Below are 22,613 nucleotides of genomic sequence, written 5' to 3' on the forward strand. Positions count from 1 at the left end.
TTTTTTAAACAGTGTTATTTTAACACCGTTAACTATTTAATGGCGAAGTGACAAAAAAACCCAATGTATTAAGTTCAATGAGGAAATTGAAAATTTTTAAAGTTCAGTGAGTAAAATATGAGAGAGAGTAAAGTTTAGTGATGAAATTTGTAATTTATCTTTTTTTTATAAATTGTGGTGAATACAAAGTGATATCTATTCAAATATTTTTTAATTTTTTAATAATGAACGCTAATATCCTAGCATTAAAGATGTTTAAACTCAAGTTCTCAAAAGATAACAACTACTCCCTTGACTATTAAAGTCATTTGGTTTGTGCAATAGACATTAGAAGTTGAATATGACAATGAAAAAAGAAATGGTAAATTACAAATTTGGTAATTAAAATTTACTCTCTCTTATTTCAATCATTGTATTTTAAATATTTTCAATTTCTCACTGAAATTAAAAGATTAGGGGTTTTTTTGTCACTTGACTGTTAAACAGTTAACTGCGTTAAAATAAGATGTTATATAGATGCAAAACAACATGGTTTTGGTGAAAATTTTATTTTTTTTAAACGAATGATTGAGCAAAATAGGAAAGAAAGTAAAGATCAGTGACAAAAAAACCGATGCATAAGTCTAATGAAAATTGAAAACTTTTAAGATAGATAAAGTACATGAACAATTTATAATTTACCCAGAAAGAATTATGTGTTGAGGAATGTTTTTTTTAAAAGCTCTACAATGAATATTTTTTGTGGTTTGGGCTGGTAAAAAAATAGCGCATTAAATGTAAAATAGTTTTAAGAACCACATCGATTTTTCTATAAAGTTTGAGGACTTTAAATACCATTATTTTTTTATCCATTAATTTCACTTTCCCCTATCTACGGATTTAGTGTAATGGGCCATTGTCCAATATCGAGGACCTGAAGTAGTAACCCACGTACTAAAAGAAGTACAGAAGTTCTCGTCTTCGCGGTTCGGCCGCCATTGTTGGTCTGCAACTGTGTTTATTTGAAGGTAACGAGACAACCAACGGTAAATTTCAACTGTTTTATTCTGCTGAAGGTAAACCTAGTTTGGGTTTAGGATTCTTGGAGTCGTTGGAGCCGCCGCTGCCACCTCCTCCTCCCTCCATCGAAGTCCTATCCTCGGAGGTTCCCATTTCTAAACTTACTTTTGTCTTTGATTTTTGAGTTAACTTTTTTTTTGATTGGTTGATTTCGTAGTTGAAGTAGATTTCTTCTTCTGTGAAATACACTGTGGAGCCTGTCAATTTAGGTAGCCTTACTTTACTCAAGGTGAACCTTTTAACCTCTGTTTTTAAAGAGAACAAAAGAAGAAGCTTGTATTGAGGTAGTTTTAGAATGAATAATAATTCATAAGATTTATCAAAGTTCTCTTGTAGATAGTATTGTCTTTATAAATTCGAAAATGCTAAACTCTAAGTTTTCCATTCTTTAGGGAAGGGTGAGTACTAATGAGGTTCTTGGATTGCCTAACTCTGATTTAGTCCCTGGAATCTATGAAGGTTTGTAATGATGTTTTCCTCTTTTATCTTTTTATTGTACTTCATTTTAGCTTTCATATTGATTTTCTTTTTCTGATGAATGCATTTTGAGGATCTTTTTAAATAACGAAAACGTGGTGATGATTGCTTTTCCTTTTCCGCTTTTCTTGGGTGTATAGGGGGACTTAAGCTATGGGAAGGCTCATTAGACCTTGTTAAAGCTCTGCAATCTGAGATTCAAAATGACCATCTATCACTTGGGGAAAACTAGTGTTAGAGGTGGGCTCCTTATTCCACTGATTGTATATTGCTCAAAAATGGCACTCCAAGATATTGCTTCACTTCTGAAATCTTGTTTGTCATCCTCACCGACTTGATAGATTGTTTGTGTTATTATTAGGGTCCCTAATGTAATGCCATGTTGCTATGTATTTACTGAATATTCTTAAAAAACAAAGTGGAACCATAATTCAAGCCTGCACAAAGTCATTGGTTTTTACTTCCAACCTTTTTTTGACACACTAATAGCTCGATTAGTTGACTTATGTGTTACTGTGGATACTGGCCAACACCCATACGTTGTCATGGGAAATTTTCTTTTGTACTGGTTTTGTTGTTTGATGATTTTCTGCCTAAAACAGTGTAGCTTATGCTTTATAGCTGTTCTTATTCAGGTCCCTCAATGGTTTGAATGTGGCAAGTGTACTTACATATTACTAGAGTGGCATATTAATACATTATTGACATTCTAATATTTCTAGCATACATAGTATTCAGCTTTGGTTTCTGGTTTCTTATCACCGGACAATTTGACTTGAAGTCCCCTTCTTACTTGTTGAAATTGTCTGTGAAGTCTGAAGTCAATATCCTTTGTTGTGAAGTTGAAATTGGCTCTGAAATTAAGAAGTTATTGTTGAAAGCACGGTCCCTTCGTCGTGAAGTTGAACTTGCGTTGTCTGGAGTCCAATATCCTTCGTTGTGAAGTTGAAATTGGCTCTGAAATTGAGAAGTTGTTGTTGACAGGCAGCGGTCCCTTCGCCGTGAAGTTGAACTTGCGTTGTCTGGAGTCCAATATTCTTCGTTGTGAAGTTGAAATTGGCTCTGAAATTGAGAAGTTGTTTGTTGAAAACCAGTCGTCCCTTCGTTGTGAAGTTGAACTTGTGTTGTCTCGAGTGCCACGATATCCTCCGTCGTGGAGTTGAAATCGCAGATGGCCCCTTCGTTGTGAAGTTGAGCCTTGACTTGAATATCCTTCGTCGTGAAGTTGAAATCCAAGTATTGTATGTTGCGGGTGGACACAATTCCCTTCGCCGTGAAGTTGAAACCGTGGAGACCCCTTTATTGTGAAGTTTAGCTTCGAGCTAGATATCCTTCGTCGTGAAGTTGAAATCCACTCTCGAGCAAATTGTGTCGCTTTGAGTTCAATATCATTCGCCGCGAAGTTGAAATTGACTCTAGCTAAAACCTGAAAAAGTTATGCATATATGTGATGCTATGGATGCAATACTCTTAGGTATGCCTAAAATGCATATGCAACATATGTTATTTTTGGGCTCAGGAGAGAAATCTCGATCTCCGGTTGTTTTTCTGGAATCTTGGCTCTGGAATCTTCAAGTTCTGATCCTGGTCTCAAATTCTTCAAATGTTCAAATCTGATGTGCACATTCTATTTTTGATTTGAGAAATGCTATCCCAAATATGTGCCTGAGCTGAGTGTAACGATTCAGATGATGCTTCAAGAGAAATTGTCTCAAAAGAGACAGAACTCGTTTCAAGGGAAACGATCTCAAAGATATTTGTTGCTTTCAAGGGAAACGGTCTTAAGGGAGACAAAATTTTGTTTTAAGAAAAACTGTCTCAGAGAGACAAAACTTAGTTCCAAAAGAAATTGTCTCACGGGAGATGAATTAGTTCCAAGGAAAACATATTCAAAGATGATGCTTCAAGAGAAATTGCCTCAAAAGCGACATAATTCGTTTCAAGGGAAACGATTTCAAAGATATCTGTTGTTTCATGAGAAACGAATTTTGTTTTAAGGGAGATAAATTCAAAGATTTTGTGTTTCAAGAGAAACTGTCTCGTGGGAGACAAAATTTGTTTCGAGGGAAACAATCTCAAAGGTTTTGTGTTTTAAGAGAAACTGTCTCAAGGGAGACAAATTTGTTTCAAGGGAATTATCTCAAGAGAGACGAAATTCATTTCAAGGGAAATGTTTCAATGTTTATGTTTCAGGAGAAACTGTCTCAAGGGAGACAAAATTTTGTTTCAAGGGAAACTATCTCAAGAGAGACAAAATTCATTTCAAGGGAAATGTTTCCAATGTTTATGTTTCAAGAGAAACTGTCTCAAGGGAGAAAAATTTTGTTTCAAGGGAAACTATCTCAAGAGAGACAAAACTCATTTCAAGGAAATGTTTTCAATGTTTATGTTTCAAGAGAAACTGTCTCAAGGGAGAAAAAATTTTGTTTCAAGGGAAACTGTCTCAAGAGAGACAAGTTTGTTTCAAGGGAAACTGTCTCAAGAGAGACAATGGTGAGCACGATTCCCTTCGTGAAGTTGAAATCGTGGGTGGCCCCTTCGTCGTGAAGTTGAGCCAGGAATTGGATATCCTTCGTCGTGAAGTTGAAATCCAACTTGAAAATGCGAACTGGATCGGTTCTGAATTATCTCTCGAACTCGTCTGAAGTTGATTCTAAGATCTGTCGATCTTTCAATATGTCAATTAGTTGAAGTGTAGCTTCTTGCTGCTGAGTTAAGCAACCAACATCAATCTTTAAAGGTGCTTTTGATTCGAGTATCATTCGTCTTGAAGTCGAAACTTGACTTTAAAAGCTGCAAAAATTATGTATGTGGGAAAAAATGATGCTCTAAAATGTATGCATAAGATGCATATAACATGAATTGGTTATATTTTATCTCTTGAAAAAGGCCTGATAATTCGCATTAGGATGTTGAATCCCCAAAGATGACCAAAAAAATGCCCCAATATTTCATGTTGAATCTTCAAAGATGCCCCAAATGTTCCTCATTTCTTGCTTCAGCATTGATTCTGAGCATGAGTTTTGTGTCTAAGAGTCACATGTCATTTACCAAGATCCACTCTAGAGAGACTGTCTTGTTGAAAAAAATGTTTTTCTTTCTCTTTTAATATCAATTAAAAGAGTTTCAAAAATGTTTAATCCCAAGTTTAAAAATATTGCCCCTTTCACGGTTTTACAATTGAGACGAATCATAAAACTAGAGTTCATTGGATATCAAAGAATTAATTACAATGTTAATCCTTCAATAAATTATAGCTATTTGACAACTGTCAAGATCCAAGCTATCTTTGGGAGATAGTCAAGTAAGGAAAGGATAAAAAGTCTCAGGTTATTGTGTTTGGTCAAAGGTTTGGCATTTGATGCTCAAAGGTTTGACATTGGATGCTCAAAAGATTGATGGGGTAGCTTGCATGCTCCTCTGCTGGAAGTGTTCTCTGACTCCCAACCTTTGTTGTCACACTCGGATTGTGCGATGCCTTATCAAGGAATTTACGTGATCACCTCAGTTGCACAATTTTTATATTCGAGCCGCCTTTTCAGGTTTTCAACTCGAACCCTCCTTTGGTTTCAAGACATTATTCAGGATTTACGTCTTGAACCCCCCTTTGTTATTTTTTCTACCAAGCATTAATTACATTGTTTTTTTGCAAACAAAGATTAATCCTGATGGGCGGGATGAAATCTGAAGATAGTATCTTCTGTTTAGAAATCCATGTATGATTAGAAGGGACTTTTAAGGCACGTAATGTAGGCCAAGGCTCATGGTTATGAAAGAAAGGATAAATAGGCCCAAACAAGTGTTTCAGGGTGTTGAACCAAGGATCAATTCATTCTGATGCCTTCAATCCTGTCTTGCTCAATTTGGATCTGCTCATATGTGTTTCTCTGGATTTTCTCTGGATGTTCCATGATCTTCGAGTGAAGTGATTCAGAGATTCGGGAATGATTGTGCTTGATCAATCTCATAGTTTGAAGCTTGATGTGCCATTTGTCTTTAGGGAATCTTTGCATGTGCTTTTTGTCCCTTTTTCTTTTTGATTTTTGCTCTTTTTTTCTTTTGTTCTTGATTGGATCTTCGCACTTGCCATTTGGTCCACCTTTTGGTGTCTCCTTTTGATTGATGTCTTCACTCATGTGAGTAGATTTCTTCCACCTTGCCCCCCAATGTGGAGGGTGATCCTTGGTTAGGGTTGAATCAGAAGAAAAATACTACAGGCTCAAAGGGGACACAAGGATATATATTTATCCTGTTGTAAAGGGATAAAGAAAGAAAGTCGTTCATCATTTCATACATGGAAGTCCTCACAGAAGAGGTATCCCTAGGGGGATAGATTTTCAGGATTAATTTCATTCACATGAAAATAGTGTAGTTAATGCGTGATAGAATTATTTCGAATGAATTGTTTTTTCTGCTCCTTGCTCCCAACATGTCTCAATGTTCAGGCTCCTGGCGAGATGCCCCAAACTGTATCTTGGAAGAATGCTCATGTTCAAATGAACAACTCATGCTTGGGTTTTAATGGTAAAAAGGTTAATTTTGAGTCTAAAAAGACAGTTGTGTGATCTTATTGACTCAAAGAAAGGTGTGGGTGTATCAAAAAGATAAAGGTAATGTTCAAGAATTTCAAATGGAGGTAATGTCAAAATTTGGTTTTTGATAATGACAATGAGTTATTTTGGGTAAAGAATCAAGGTGTTTTATTCTAGGGTTTGAGACAGGGTAAGAAAGGTTTAATCTTGTCATATGTCAAAAATCTATAATTCTTGAAGAATTAAAAGAATCCTCAATTCATTTAATATTCAAAGAACTAAAGATTAAAATTTGTTCAATTGCTCCACCTTAGAAAGTAACATGAATTCAATCGTTTAAAAGATGTGTTCAAACAAAATAATCCTCTAACTGCAAATGGTATATGCCATGCCCCCTTCTTCGGCAAGCGCCTTACAGTTTTCAGAAGAATGTTTGGGAATCCTTATGTGGCAACAACTTCAACATCGTAGCCCTTAGGAGATGGGTACTCTTTTCTCAGATCATCATGGCAGGCTTAGTCCTACAATCAGCTGATCTAGCTCCCCCTGTACTGATTTCAGTTTTTCTTTAATTGTTAAAATCTGGCTTTCATGTGGTGTAATGTGGTTAAGACCACTTCATCGAATCCTCCGTGATTTAATTTCATGTTTATGAAAATGCTTAAAAATGTAGATGAAGATGCAAAAATGCAAGAATGCAAGAATGCATGAAATGTTCGAGGCATTGATCCAAGAAATGTGACTGTTATTATGAATAATCCTTATTGGGGACAAAAATGTTTATCTTTTAAGAGAAAAAAATATCCTGACAGCTTCTGACATGTTGACTAGTCTTCTGCTTTCGTCTTTCACCGGTTGAATAACCTGTCGAACCGCTCCGGCCTCTCTGGATGAACCGTAAAATATTGAGTTGTTTTTTGTACTGGTCCAAGAAGTCTCGAATGATCGCATCTCGAGCATTTACTTTTGTTGAGCCTGTTCCCAACGAATTCGTCATTGGAGCCCTTAATTGATAGGAACTATGTGAAGTTCATTAATCTGTTTTGAATTCGCCGGCAATGGTCTCCAATTTCAGCTATCATTTACCATTGTTGTGTTCAAAGGGACTTCCGAGATACATAACCTTCATCTTGCCCCTGCAACCTCTGCCAGTCAGTTCTTCAAAGATAAGCTTTCATTGTGCTTGATGTAGACCCGGTTCATTTTGGGTCTTTTATAATGCAGCAGAGTGATATACTCTTCAATTGTGGCACCACGTCTTCTGGATTGAATATGATACATAGTCGCCTGTAGACTATCCTCTGTATTTTCATCTCTTGTACAACACCTTTGTCCATGGATTCATATTATTCGAGTTTTAACAAACACGTTTTAGTGGATCAATGACCTCTTTTTAATGATGCAAGTGATGAAAATAAAATAAAATAAAGATGAAAAGAGTTAGTGAGGTGAAAAATAATCAAAAACGATCATAAAAATGAAAGTCCTACCCACATGATCTACCCCACATGCTTATTATTCCTACCCGGACATGATCTCTATCTTGCATGCTAATTTCAAACAAATCCTAACCGCATATTTGTCTAGTTCGCATGCTTGAACAGAAAGTAAAGCATGAAATAAAACAGCCTAGGTTTGAAGTGAGGTTTTGGGGTGGGCTCTAATTCTTCATAGTCTCCCGGTTTAGGTTCTAAAAAAAACGGTACTCGAGTTCTCCTTGCTGGTGCCCCTTTGGGCTTGTCAGACCCTTAGTCCTAAACCCATCACAGGTTTGTGTGGACTAAGTTAAACTCGAGAGGACACATTCCCTTATGTCTATGCGGAGAATAAATTCACACGAAGACATAAGGTATATGAATCCCGAAGGCTACTTGCTAGGCATATGCGGTGAATAAATTCACACGAATGCGTCGCTTTCACCCCCACTTAAAACGGGTTCGGAGCTCGGGTTTAGAGCCTTAGATGAAAAAAGACTTTAAGGGCTGAAATCATTGAGAAAACGGTTAGTACAACTAATTACCGAAAATATAATCAAAAGTAAGTAATAAGGATTGAAATGTTACCTTAAAATTTAAACTTACCATTTTCATTAAAAAGACAATTGGAAATTACCTTAGCCTGACTCACTTACCTGTGTCCCCAACGGAGTCGCCAAGCTGTCGCAACCGTCTTTCGGTTGGGCCCCGAAATTGGGATTCGACTTGAAAAATGTGGATTGGAGTCGCCACCGATCATTTATTTAAAGATAAATGGGTTGATCGGATACCCTATTTCTTACCTGATCTGCGTCTTACCAGAAATATGTCGGCCTCGGGAGTCGGTTACGGTCAAGGAAGGATTAGCACCCTTGAACCGCCCTTTCGGTACTACGTAATTTACAGTTGTCTTAATTAAGAAAAATAACAAGTTAAATTAAAAGATAAAATAATGATCCAAAATTACTTACCTTTGACGGATTTACAAATATACCCTTTAAAAGTCAAAATATGGGTTAGAAGAGATGAATAAATGATAAATAAAGTAAAACAAATAAATAAGGAGATTAAGAAAGAAATAAGTAAATATAAAATGAATAGAATATATAAAATAAAAAAACAATAACACTAATATATGCATAGCAAACAACTAAATAAAATAAAATGATAATGCAAATAATAAATAAAACAAGTAAAAGAATAAAAACATAAAAATAGGATAAATATAAAAATAGATAAATAAATGAGTAAAATATATAAAAAAGTAAAAGCATATATATATAAGTAAAATAATAATAAAAAAAAGAAAATCAAAGTAATATACATATATACATGCAAAATAGGAAATATATAAATATATATATAATAACACTAATAAAAAAACATATATAATAAAATTAATAGAAAGTAATATGCATATATAACAAGAATAATAAAGTAGGAAAAAATGATTTAGGGGGAGAATTAAATATTTTAAAAAATAAACACGCCTCGGGGTGGATCTAGGTTCGAAACTTCGAAATCCCACCCCTTTTTAGTCATCGGCGCAACCCACGTTTTGGGTTATTCGAACCAAATCTCAAGAAAAATAACATGCACATGCGAGAAATGAACGAACCAATGTAAAAAAAGATGCTACCTTTTATTTCCTTTTCGAATCGTTTACAACAACTTTGCCTTTGTATTTTCCGTGCTTTCCTCTGTGTTTTGTGTGTAAAATCGTGTCTTACAATGGTGAGTTACAATGGCTATTTATAGTGCTTGTGGATCCTATCTTTAGGAGTTTAAATCATAAAATTCCATCATATTTTTTGAATCCTAGCAAAATTCTATCATATCTTTAGGAGTTTGAATCCTAAAATTCTATCATATTTTTAGGAGTTTGAATCCTAGTAGGACGAAAAATGTGTGTTGACGATAACAACTACTCCCTTGACTATTAAAGTCATTTGGTTTGTGCAATAGACATTAGAAGTTGAATATGACAATGAAAAAAGAAATGGTAAATTACAAATTTGGTAATTAAAATTTACTCTCTCTTATTTCAATCATTGTATTTTAAATATTTTCAATTTCTCACTGAAATTAAAAGATTAGGGGTTTTTTTGTCACTTGACTGTTAAACAGTTAACTGCGTTAAAATAAGATGTTATATAGATGCAAAACAACATGGTTTTGGTGAAAATTTTATTTTTTTTAAACGAATGATTGAGCAAAATAGGAAAGAAAGTAAAGATCAGTGACAAAAAAAATCGATGCATAAGTCTAATGAGAAAATTGAAAACTTTTAAAGATAGGATAAAGTACAATGATACAATTTATAATTTACCCAGAAAGAAATTATGTGTTGAGGAAATGTTTTTTTTAAAAGCTCTACAATGAATATTTTTTGTGGTTTCGGGCTGGTAAAAAAATAGCGCATTAAATGTAAAATAAGTTTAAGAACCACATCGATTTTTCTATAAAAGTTTGAGGACTTTAAATACCATTATTTTTTTATCCATTAATTTCACTTTCCCCTATCTACGGATTTAGTGTAATGGGCCATTGTCCAATATCGAGGACCTGAAGTAGTAACCCACGTACTAAAAGAAGTACAGAAGTTCTCGTCTTCGCGGTTCGGCCGCCATTGTTGGTCTGCAACTGTGTTTATTTGAAGGTAACAGATGACAACCAACGGTAAATTTCAACTGTTTTATTCTGCTGAAGGTAAACCTAGTTTGGGTTTAGGATTCTTGGAGTCGTTGGAGCCGCCGCTGCCACCTCCTCCTCCCTCCATCGAAGTCCTATCCTCGGAGGTTCCCATTTCTAAACTTACTTTTGTCTTTGATTTTTGAGTTAACTTTTTTTTTGATTGGTTGATTTCGTAGTTGAAGTAGATTTCTTCTTCTGTGAAATACACTGTGGAGCCTGTCAATTTAGGTGGCTTACTTTACTCAAGGTGAACCTTTTAACCTCTGTTTATTAAAGAGAACAAAAGAATGAAGCTTGTATTGAGGTAGTTTTAGAAATGAATAATAATTCATAAGATTTATCAAAGTTCTCTTGTAGATAGATATTGTCTTTATAAATTCGAAAATGCTAAACTCTAAGTTTTCCATTCTTTAGGGAAGGGTGAGTACTAATGAGGTTCTTGGATTGCCTAACTCTGATTTAGTCCCTGGAATCTATGAAGGTTTGTAATGATGTTCCTCTTTTATCTTTTTATTGTACTTCATTTTTAGCTTTCATATTGATTTTCTTTTTCTGATGAATGCATTTTGAGGATCTTTTTAAATAACGAAAACGTGGTGATGATTGCTTTTCCTTTTCCGCTTTTCTTGGGTGTATAGGGGGACTTAAGCTATGGGAAGGCTCATTAGACCTTGTTAAAGCTCTGCAATCTGAGATTCAAAATGACCATCTATCACTTGAGGGAAAACTAGTGTTAGAGGTGGGCTCCTTATTCCAACTGATTGTATATTGCTCAAAAATGGCACTCCAAGATATTGGCTTCACTTCTGAAATCTTGTTTGTCATCCTCACCGACTTGATAGATTGTTTGTGTTATTATTAGGGTCCCTAATGTAATGCCATGTTGCTATGTATTTACTGAATATTCTTAAAAAACAAAGTGGAACCATAATTCAAGCCTGCACAAAGTCATTGGTTTTTACTTCCAACCTTTTTTTGACACACTAATAGCTCGATTAGTTGACTTATGTGTTACTGTGGATACTGGCCAACACCCATACGTTGTTCATGGGAAATTTTCTTTTGTACTGGTTTTGTTGTTTGATGATTTTCTGCCTAAAACAGTGTAGCTTATGCTTTATAGCTGTTCTTATTCAGGTCCCTCAATTGTACTTACATATTACTAGAGTGGCATATTAATACATTATTGACATTCTAATATTTCTAGCATACATAGTATTCAGCTTTGGTTTCTGGTTTCTTATCACCTGGACAATTTGACTTGAAGAAACTGCCATTTTCCTTCTTATAGATAATAGATTTGACTTCTAATAATAGTGACTTGAAATATTGAATCTGTGAATATAGATCTAGATAGATTTCATTAATATCTTGGCTTGTCCTTTTTGCTGAGTTTCATCTAATTGTTTTCAGCTTGGATGTGGCCACGGATTCCTGGGATATTTTCATGTCTCAAGGTAAATTCATGCATGCTTGACTAAACTATGTTTTGACGTGAGTATTTGGTAAAATTTCATCATCATTTTTATCTGTCTTCAGGGTTCAGCTGAAGTGCATTTTCAGGACTTCAATGCTGAGGTACTCCGGTGTCTCACCATCCCAAATGTAAATGCAAATCTTTTGGACAAGTCTCAACCAGCCACCGCATCCAAAGCTCGCTTCTTTACTGGTGACTGGGGTGAGATTCATCAATTACTTCCTCATGCTAATGAAAGTGAAATTAACGCAGAGCATGGTCAAGATACTGGTTATGATGTTATTCTAATGGCTGAGACGATTTACTCGATCTCTGCTCAAAGGAATCTCTATGGACTTATAAAGAAGGTATTATTTTATTGAGTAATTCTACCATTTCTGTTAATTGTAAATTCTTACTTAGCTTTGAGCATTGTTAATTTGCAGTGCATTATCCGCCCACATGGAGTTGTATACATGGCTGGAAAGAAACATTATTTTGGTGTAGGAGGGGGAACACGTCAATTTCTTTCTATGCTTCAGAAAGAAGGTAAGCTGATCCTTTTCATTTCTTTTATGTATATTTCTCATGCACTTTATAGGTGTTTAACATGGTTCGAGTGTTTTGCAAAGACCTTTCTAATGGGAAATGTATTATTAAAGAAATTCTAGGACATCAGTCCATCAAAGATGCCATTTTGGCTGGAGGGGAATTGTTCTCTGAGTCTCCATTGTTAGTTCATTAGAAAATTTCTTTTTGGGGTTATTGTTTCAAGGGGTAGTTTGGTAATTTTGTATTTTACTGGAATGGGTCTATTTTGTGGCGTTCTCGGAGAACTTATGGTTGATGATTCATTAGTTTCTCCTCCTTTTATGTTCTTTAGTCTTCAGTGTTGGGAGTATCTGAAGTTTCTCTTTGCTGTAAAGGAGCAACGCCAAAACGAATTGAACTTTTTTTTATTAATCATCTTATAGCCTTAAACTTTATATTATAATGTTTGCGTTCTAGTTCTTCATGTTCTCGGTGGAGTCTTGGAGGAATGTTTGGTCAGGCTAGCTTCTCAAACAATCATGTTTGGTCAGGCAAGCTAGCTACTTATTCAATCTTAGCGAAATTTTCCCCGGTCAAAATCTTTTTCAGTTAAAGTTTTATTCCTTTTAACCTTTAAGCCACTCTCCCGCTACCTTAGACCGTAAACCCCCAAAATGTTTTTGGCAATTTACTCGTATGCATGTTTATTTCCTGAAAAAAATGTATGCCAAGTTCCTGGGTAACATATTTTCATGGAGGATGCGCTTCAACTGCAGCATTTCATTCAATTCGTGAGGCGGTTCATGTATATGATACACGGGTCGCTAGATGCTGATTAAGTGGCTGTTTTTGGCCGTACAGGTGTTATGGCTGCAACTATTGTTACTGAAGTTGCTGATGGTTCCTCTAATTTACGGGAGGTATGGAAGCTTTTGTATAAGTTGATCCTCATATTGAGTGTGCTACAATGCTTTAACGTTATGAATATCTTGGTATCATTTGTTGCAAGTTAGAACAATATGTAAATTAAACATGTCAAAATTGATAGTACCTTTTTTCACTCAAGTTAAAATAGGTTTTGTAGTCAATTTTAGAACGTAAAGCATTCGATGTCCATTCACATAGCTATAATTGCTTAACTCGTTATATATATTTTTAGTTAGAAAAGTCTCTTGTTAATCTTATTCTTAGGCATCGATCCATGTGGTGGTATCAATTCTCAACCCATCGAGAGATGTCGATATTCAATCCCATGGTATCAATACTAGTAAATTGACACACTAGAAATCCATCCTTTTATAATGATATTGACACTTAAAGTTGAATATCGATACTAAGGCGGTAATATCGAGTTTAATAAATTGTTTTAGTATAAAGTATACCGATGGTCTCCAGACTATGAGATAATGCTTTATTTGAGTCCATGTACCATCGAAAGTTACAAAATAATCCATCGACTGTAGGGAGTTGTTTTGTTGAGTTCCTCAAGTATTAAATGTTACAAAATTGACCTTCGACTATTCATTATGTTCTAAACTAATTATTTTTCGTTAAAAATTTAATGATCATCTGAGTTTGACATTAACATAGTAACTGTAATATAATGACATTTGAGATTATGAGATTAAATTTTATCATATCACAATTAGTAGGTTAACGTATACCTCAGATAGTCATCAAGATTTTAATTAAAAATAACGAGTTTGAAATATGATTAATAGTTGGGTGACCGTTTTGTAATTTCTAATAGTCGATGGACTCAACAAAGCAACTTTCAATGGCCGATAAATCATTTTGTAACTTTTAATAGTTAATGAACTCAATAAAATGCTATCCTATAGTCATTGTACCATTTGTACTTTAACTAAGTTTTTGTTATAGATTCGCATAGTATGCATATTTGAACCGTAACATACGAACGTTATGAAATGTAAATTTAGTTTTAACTTTTTCATATTTCTCTTGTCTAAACACTTCAAAAAAGTTATTTTAATACATTAGAATAGAAAATGATGATCTCTTACCTTCTTTCTTCCTACATTTCCTTCCTATTAATATTTTTAATTTGTGTTATATAAATTTTTTGAACTCATAATTAAAAATAAGTGTTTAAATATATTAATATATCAAAAATATTTAATTTTAATTATTATAATCCTTAATAATAAATATTAATCTAATGTAATTTAACAATAATATATAAGTAGATTCATTAGATATTTAGAAAAAAAGTTAAGAAATACACATTTTAGCTTTTATCATACATCGTTAATAAACATAACATAAACACTTCAATATGCCTATATAAACTAACTTTATTAAGTTTTTTCAACTCATGGAATTAATATGTATTAAATTACGATGTTAATCCTTATATTTTTTTCAATTTTTTAAAACATATTTTTTAAATGTTTTTAAAGAATCTGAAGTGGTAATAAAACTCTAAAAGACATGCCTCTTCAAACATGTCTTCTCACTTGGTGTCATGTCAATATTTCTCTTGGAAGGCGCACGAGATGCTCTTTATTATAAAGGGTGTTAGATCGATAATATTTAAAAAAATAATACTTAACAGATAATATTATAATATTGGAATGATTTTTAAGAATATTGGAATGATTTTTAAGTAAAAACACCTCTCTTTTCGTCCATGTTAACTATTAATATTTTAAAAGAAAATTCAGTCCCTGCCTCCCTGGATTACAGTATTTCTTTGGTTGATAGCTTGCAACGACAAAGCTGATGTGGATAGGGATGGATTGAAAGTTGAAACGATGGTTTATTTATGAATTTTAAAACTTTATAATAATGTAAATATTTTTTATTAATAATATATTTTTATGTCTTATAATTTCAATGCGTGCTAGCTGGCTTTCACTTCATCAACAAGTTAATTATTAGTGATTGCTACTGATGTCTCAGACTTGAGAATCGGTATATACATCTGAGATAAGTCTTTTTTATATATAAAATCATATATTTAAAATGTTGTATTTTTATATTTATGTTTTAATATATTTGGACATAAATCTTGAAGGTTGAAATGATCAATTTTTTTTTCATTTTCTGCCCATAGAGATTATATTATTATATTATAGAGAATATAAAATAATATTAAAAAATAGGTTAAAGGTCGAACCCAACAATTTTTTTGTTTCCTGTCCATCAGTTGGATCAGCGGATTTAATGATTTTTGTTTTGTTTTTTGTCCGTACACTTATCTAGTATAAAGTGAATATTAGATATATTTAATGAAAAAATACATTTGGCTTATTGGTGTTGTACATTATATATACACATATAAATACCAATGGTTCAAACGTCAATCTAACTATTGATATTCAATTCATTAATAAATTAATACAATTTAAATACTATAGAGGCAGGACGAAATTCATTATTCGACTAATACAATTCAAGTACAATATAAGTGAGGGTGACATTTTCAATCCAGTTTGTTTTATTTACTAATGTCAAAATTCGAATCTCTAATATTACTTAAAAAATTTAATATCTCATCAACCTATTATTGATAAACATCAAACCTTATTAATAAGACTTAATATACTTTTTATTCTTGATATTACACACTTATTCAATTTAATATTTTATTTACTATGAATTTCAAATCAATATTTATATTTATTTTAAAATTTAAATTATATTTAAATCATCCTGTTCGAGTTGATATTAACTCTTAAGTTAAATAAATAGAATCAAAATCAGTGAGATCTACAGTTATCATTAAATTGGGCTCAAACTCAAGTCCTAAACAATAAACAGGTAACAGCAAAGAGAAGCGCATGGTACTGAGTGTTACATATAACGCGCATGGCTGGCGTGCGTGGTTTTCGAGACACTTGTTTCTGTGGATTAATCACGTGTTGAGTGGTTGGGTTGTTAGATCTCTAAGCCTAGCCTCTAGTCAACTGAAACTGTTTTTGTGTGTTTAAAAAGTAAAAACAGTGTTTGCACTGAGTTCAGTGAGTTGTAATAATCGGTTTTGTGCTTCAATAAACTACACAGTTACTTCATTCCTTGAATGTTTAACATGGTATCTCTCGCCTATCTCGATTCTGGAGTTTGTTCGGCTTCTTGCTGTGCGTTTCTTGTTGGTAACTCTAACTATTTCATTTGGAAGGAACAAGTTGTTCTCACGTTTCGAGGGCTCGGCCTTGAAGGGTATCTCGATGGATCCATGCCAGTTCCAGAAAAACTGGTTCTCAATGCTCATGGTCAGTTTGTTGTGAACGCTGCCTACCTCCGTTACGTCAAGCAGGACATCTCCCTAGCATCTTTGTTGCTCTCCACCGTAAGCCCGAATATTCTCCCTCAACTAGTGGGTGTTGATACAACGTCAGCCGTCTGGAATGGTGTTACTAAACTATATTCCAAGTTGTCCACAACGAAGCTTATGAATCTCCATTGTCGACTGAGGTCTATGAAGAAGACCAATCAGTCTATGCGAGATTATACGATGGTGATAAAGGAGCTTTGTGATTTGTTGGCAACCTGTGGCAGTCCCATTTCAGAGATAGATCACATTGCTATGATCTTGAATGGGTTGTCAGTGGAATATGAGCCCACTATAGCAGCTATTACGGTAAGTCAATAACCTTTCTCGTTAAACAATGTATCCGTGCTCATTGATGCCGAGAGTAGACTCGAAGATGCTTCCCGTTTTTCTGTTGGTCTGAACTTTACAAGGTATGCCAACAACACTCAAGCATTTCAGAACCATGGCAACAAGAAATATGGGGGAACACAACATACACACAATGGTTCTAAATACAAAGGGCGTTCTCGGCAACAGTGCCAGCTTTGTGGGAAGCTTGTCACCTCGTTGACCGTTATTGGCATAGATATGACCAGTCTTTTAAGAGTATTCCAACTCAGCAGAATGGTTCTGATGCTCAAGTTGGTTCAGACTCTACCTATTCTCCTTTTGTAACACGGTGGGTCAAGAGGAGTCTATCGATCCCGAGAATGCTCAAATCAATGCCTTAACCGTTGATGGGCCACTACATCACTCCAAATGGTTTCCAGATTCGGGAGCCACCCACCATGTGACTGGAAATATCTCGGCCCTTGCATCAGTGAAATCCTATGTTGGCTCGGGCAAAGTTCATCTGGGTGATGGCTCGCCTATAGGCATCTATCATATTGGTAAGCAAATTATTTCCTCTGAGTCTCGAAATCTTGTGCTTGATCAAACTCTTTGTGTTCATCGCATAACAAAGAATCTTATGTCAGTTGCAAAATTTGCTACTGACAATTCAGTTTATTTTGAGTTTCACGCTCGTTCTTGTTGTATTAAGGATGAATGTACGGGATCTGTGTTGTTGAGGGGTATCCTTGATGAATGCCTCTATAGCTTTGACTGCAAAGTTGCAGGTGATTCCGTGGCTGTGTGTACTGTTTCAGTGAAGGACGATTCAGAGTTTTGGAAATAGCATCAAAGGCTTGGGCACCCATTTGTGGATATTGTCAAGACCGTCGCGAATGTTTCTACATCTTCTGATCAAGCTAATGTCTGTTCTGCCTGTCAAATGGGCAAAAGTCATGTACTTCATTTCTTCCCTTCACGTACTGTGTATTCACGTCCATTTGAGCTGGAAGAAATTGATGTATGGGGTCCTGTCCCTGTAAGCTCAAATGGTTTTAGATTCTTTGTGTGCTTTGTTGATTTGAATGCAAGAAACAGTTGGGTGTATCTCTTAAAAAATAAAAGTGAAGTTCTTCTTGTTTTTAAGATGTTTGCTGCACTTGTTAAGAACCAATTCTCTTCCAACATTCTTGCATTACAAACCGATGGAGTGGGTGAATTTCGTTTTTTGGAAGCAACTACACAGGTTCTTGATATTCAATTGAGGAAGTCTTGCCCACATACTTCCCAGGAAAATGGGATTGTGGAAAGAAAGCACAGGCATACAGTTGAGACTGCCCTTGCCTTGCTAGCTCATGCATCTCTTCCCTTGAGCTACTGGTCGAATGCTGTTCTAAGTGCCTTGTATCTTATTAATAGGATGCCAATCAAGCTTTTGGGTAACATTTCACCTCATCAAAAGTTGTATGGGAAGGTTCCAGATTATAGCTTTCTCAAAGTCTTTAGCTGTGAATGTTTCCCGTGTGTTTCTGGGCTGTTCACCAATGCACCATGGCTATCAGTGCATGGACGAAATGGGTAGGGTATTTGTTTCTCGAAGTGTGGTGTTTAATGAGCACATGTTTCCTTTTGCTAAGATTAATAAGGCGTCTGTCACGAGAAGAGTTCAAGGCACCCAATCAGCTCCTTTGCGTGTTGTGACCAATCTGGTTGAGTTAACCCCACCTGCATCGCCTGACACATCAACTATCAACATTAATACCAAGACCATAAATGCGGATCCAATAAATATTGGCCCCTAGATGTTGGAGTTTTGCCCACTAATGAAATAAACGGTTCACCTATTGAACCTGCTGGTTCTTTTATGGGATCAGGTTCTACTTCACATGAACCAAACTCCTTGTCTGCTGAGGTGCAGGATACTCACGTGCCTGGTGATACGCAAATCGAGAATTTTTCACGGGTTGGTTCTATTCTACGAATCAGCAGCATGCACATAGAAGGGAGGTAAGGATTAAGGAACGAGCACACTATGGTCACACGGGGCAAGCTTGGCATCTTCAAGCCAAAGATCTATGCTTCACAATGTAAAGACCTACCTCCTGCTATTCATGTTGCACTTGAAGACCCAGACTGGAGAGTGGCTGTTCTTGCCGAGTTTAATGCCCTAGTTAATAACAACACTTGGAAGCTGGTTGACCTACCAGCTGACAGGAAGGCTATTGGGTGTAAGTGGCTCTTCAAGGTTAAGAAGAATGCTGATGGGTCCGTTGAACTATTGAAGGCTAGGCTGGTCGCCAAAGGATATTCTCATATACCTGGTTTTGACTTCATGGACACTTTCAGTCCTGTGGTTCGATTCTCTACAGTCAATATCCTACTTTTCTTGGCTGTTACGTGTTACCTATGGTTGGCAAGTGTGTCAGGTAGACGTAAACAACGCCTTCTTAAAAGGCGAATTGAATGAGGATGTGTACATGAAACAAATCCCAGGTTTTGAAGAAGCTTCACCCGATGGAAAAGTGTTGGTTTGCAAGCTTCAAAAGGCCTTGTATGGCCTGCGTCAAGCCCCAAGAAATTGGTTTCTCAAGCTTCAGGAGTTTTTAGTTGGCGTTGGATTTGAGTCATCCCATGTTGACTACTCTCTATTTCTGCAGACCGGTCAAGGGCTGATTACGTATGTGGCAATCTATGTAGATGACATTTTGGTGACTGGAAGTTAGCAATTAAAGGTTAATCAAGTTATACAGCAATTTCATGAGAAGTTTTCTCTTAAAGACCTTGGTCAGCTTAAATTCTTTCTGGGAATAGAGGTACATCGAACGGAGCAAGGCCTATTTCTTAGTGAAAGGCTGTTTCTTGTCAAACTCTTAGCTAAGAATCATCTATTCGATATCAATCCTGCAACTGCTCACATGGCAACAATAACTAAGTTAAGCAAATTTGAGGGTCAGGTACTAAGCGAGCCACAACAGTATCGAAGGATAGTTGGTGATTTTCAGTATGCTTGCCATACACGTCCTGACATTGCATTCTCTGTCAACAAGGCTGCTCAGTACCTCCACGCGCCTAGGTTCCAGGAATGATGAATATCAATGCCTTTGCTAACTCGGACTGGGGAGGTGATGTGCATGACAGGCGTTCTATGTTCGGCTATTGCATTCACAATTTGAGTCATCTTCTCGCTTAGGGCTCGAGGAAGCAACGTGCTGTTTCACGCTCGATAGCTGAAGCTGAGCACAGGAGCTTAGCTGATGCAACCTCTGAGGTTGTCTGGGTAAAGTCGGTATTACCAGAAATGACAGTTAACCTTACTGAAGCTCCCAAAGTCTGATGTGACAATACCAATGCTATAACTATGGCAGTAAATCTTATATTGCATGCTAAGAGCAAGCATATTGTGTTAGATTTGCATCTTGTGCTTGAAAAGGTTGCAGCGTGTGAGGTTCAAGTAAACTACGTTCCAACGGACAGCCAGGTTGTAGATGTGCTAACCAAGCCTCTTGCAGTCAGCAGGTTTAAAGGTCTGAGAAACAAGCTGTGTGTTTTTGATTTGGAGGAAGTCTGTAGAAGTTGAAGAAAGCAGGGTGAATATTAAACGTATAACGTGCATAGCTGGCGTGCATGGTTTCGAGGCACGTGTTTGTGTGGCTTACTCGATTGAGTAGTTGGGTTGTTAGACCTCTAGGGCTGGCTGTTAGTCAGCTGGAACTGTTTTTGTGTGGTTAAAAACAGTGCTTGCACTGAGTTGTGATATCGATTTAGGATAGTTATAGTAAACGTATTTAATATACCGTTAATTAAAGTGTTTTTAAAAATATTAATATTTTTTTAATATTTTTGATAAAATATTATTTTAAAAAATATTATTTTTATCTAAAATTTTAATATTTTTTAATATTTTTGACAAATTGTCAAATATTAATATTTTTTATAGAAAAATAATATTTTAGGTAACGTTTTATCGGATATATTAAATATTTTTGATAAAACGTCCAACAATAATATTTTCGATAGAAATAATAATAGTTTAGATAATTTTTTACTGAATATGTTAAAAAAATAATATTTCCGATAGCGTATTCTCTTAGCCTATATATTAAGGTTGTGGCAACCGAGACTTTCCCTTAGTTTTGTGTAGGGGTGTAAACGAGCCGAGTCGAGTTCGAGTATTACTGAGCTCGACTCGAAAAATCGCGAGCTTAAAATTTTTAAACTCGACTCGAACTTAAAATCCAGAACTGAAGCTCGTAAACAGCTCGAAAAGGCTCGAAATGAAAAAAAAAATTCTTAAACTTAAAAAGATTGAATCATCAAACTCGAACATAAACCTTAAATACATAGAAACCTTATTGTATTTAAAAAAAATCAACACATAAATATTAATATTATTAATAATTTATTTATAAAAAAATAAAATCTTAATATATTATATTTTCGAGCTGCTCACGAACTTTTCGAGTCGAGTATCAAATTGCTCATTTCGACTCATTAAGAATTCGAGTCGAGCTTGAGTCGAATTCATTCGATCCGGATATTTATCGAACCTTAACCGAATCGATCTCGAATAAATCACGATTTATTTAGTCTCATTAACAACCCTAATTTTGCGCTTCAATAAACTACCCAGTTACTTTCTTTCTTGAATGTTTAACGCTGAGTAGTTCAAGAATGATGATTTCATGTCATACAAAATATGTAAAGCTATTTTAAGAATTAGTTGATATTTATAATGATAAAAAAAACAAAAAACAAATTATACATAGCGGTATACATGAAAATCTCAAATTGGATCTGTTTTCGGTATAACCGGTCTAACAAGCGGTCGGTCACGAATCAGACCTACAACGATAGTACTTGGAGCAGCCTCGATTATAAGGGTTGGAGGGTTGAGGAAGGCAGCCGCCGGAGGCGGCGGGGCAAACCGGCTGATCTCTTTTCAAAGCGCCGGGAGATATATACCTCTTCTGTTCGAGAAACCTTCGGCTTGTTTCTGATTCCATTAACATCTCGTCGGCTTCATCGCAGTCTCCGATGGATCCATTGCAGTGCATGAATTCACCGTTGCAGAAACAGATTAGGGTGAAGAAGAATGTGTCAACACACATTTTCGTCCTGATTCAAACTCTTAAAAATAGGATAAAATTTTTCTAAGATTCGAACTCCTAAAAAAAAAATAGAATTCTACTATCATTTAAATTCCTAAAGATAAAATCCACAAGCATTATAAATAGTCATTGTAACTCACTATTATAACACATTTAGAGGATGATATACGAAATATCAAGTAAAAAATTACAAGCAATTCGTAGCCATTTTTCGAAGCATTTATATTTTGAAAGGTAAAGTTCATACATTCGCATGTTATTTTTCTTTACCTTTGATGTGTTTTGATTTCGAAATAAAACTGAGAGAAGTGTTTTTGGCCGATGAACGGGGACGTTTTCAAAATCTATTTTTGTAGATCTAGTCCCCGAGGCTTGTGTTTTTGAAAAATTAGTCGGATTTTTATAAACGGATCGTGTAGATCCGCGTGTTTTATCGTTTTTTCTTCGATTGACTTTTAATTTTGACCTCTAATTCATTTTTTATTTTAATTTAACCGTTATTATTTATATGTATATATGTATATATTTAATTATATTTTATTTATTTATTTATTATAATTTTTTTTTCATTTTTCTTTACGTTATATTATATTATTTTCTTATTATTATTATATATATATATATATATATTATTATTATTTTTTATCTATGTTTACTTATTTACTATGTTTTTTA

The 22,613-nt window shown here is 35.0% G+C and overlaps 2 protein-coding genes and 1 long non-coding RNA gene across 3 annotated transcripts; 2 read left to right on the forward strand and 1 right to left on the reverse strand.

Moving 5' to 3' along the window:
- Positions 1–1,030: 1,030 nt before the first annotated feature.
- LOC120201782 lies at positions 1,031–1,764 on the forward strand. Its single transcript, XR_005523672.1, has 4 exons — positions 1,031–1,144; positions 1,226–1,288; positions 1,452–1,518; positions 1,677–1,764. It is a non-coding gene; the product is annotated as an uncharacterized LOC120201782 (long non-coding RNA).
- Positions 1,765–10,469: 8,705 nt separating this feature from the next.
- On the forward strand, positions 10,470–13,237 carry LOC120201959 (histidine protein methyltransferase 1 homolog). Its single transcript, XM_039202466.1, has 7 exons — positions 10,470–10,484; positions 10,652–10,718; positions 10,876–10,976; positions 11,651–11,694; positions 11,777–12,061; positions 12,140–12,242; positions 13,086–13,237. The coding sequence occupies exons 4-7, from the start codon at positions 11,656–11,658 to the stop codon at positions 13,235–13,237; spliced, it is 579 nt and encodes a 192-aa protein (XP_039058397.1). The 5' UTR covers positions 10,470–10,484; positions 10,652–10,718; positions 10,876–10,976; positions 11,651–11,655.
- An 8,422-nt stretch (positions 13,238–21,659) lies between these two features.
- LOC120201961 (protein RALF-like 32) lies at positions 21,660–21,938 on the reverse strand. Its single transcript, XM_039202467.1, has one exon. The coding sequence runs from the start codon at positions 21,936–21,938 to the stop codon at positions 21,660–21,662; it is 279 nt and encodes a 92-aa protein (XP_039058398.1).
- Positions 21,939–22,613: the final 675 nt, after the last annotated feature.

This window comes from Hibiscus syriacus, unplaced genomic scaffold (genome assembly GCF_006381635.1).
Source record: "Hibiscus syriacus cultivar Baekdansim isolate YM2019G1 unplaced genomic scaffold, ASM638163v2 tig00008013_pilon, whole genome shotgun sequence".
NCBI classification, from domain to species: Eukaryota; Viridiplantae; Streptophyta; class Magnoliopsida; order Malvales; family Malvaceae; genus Hibiscus; species Hibiscus syriacus.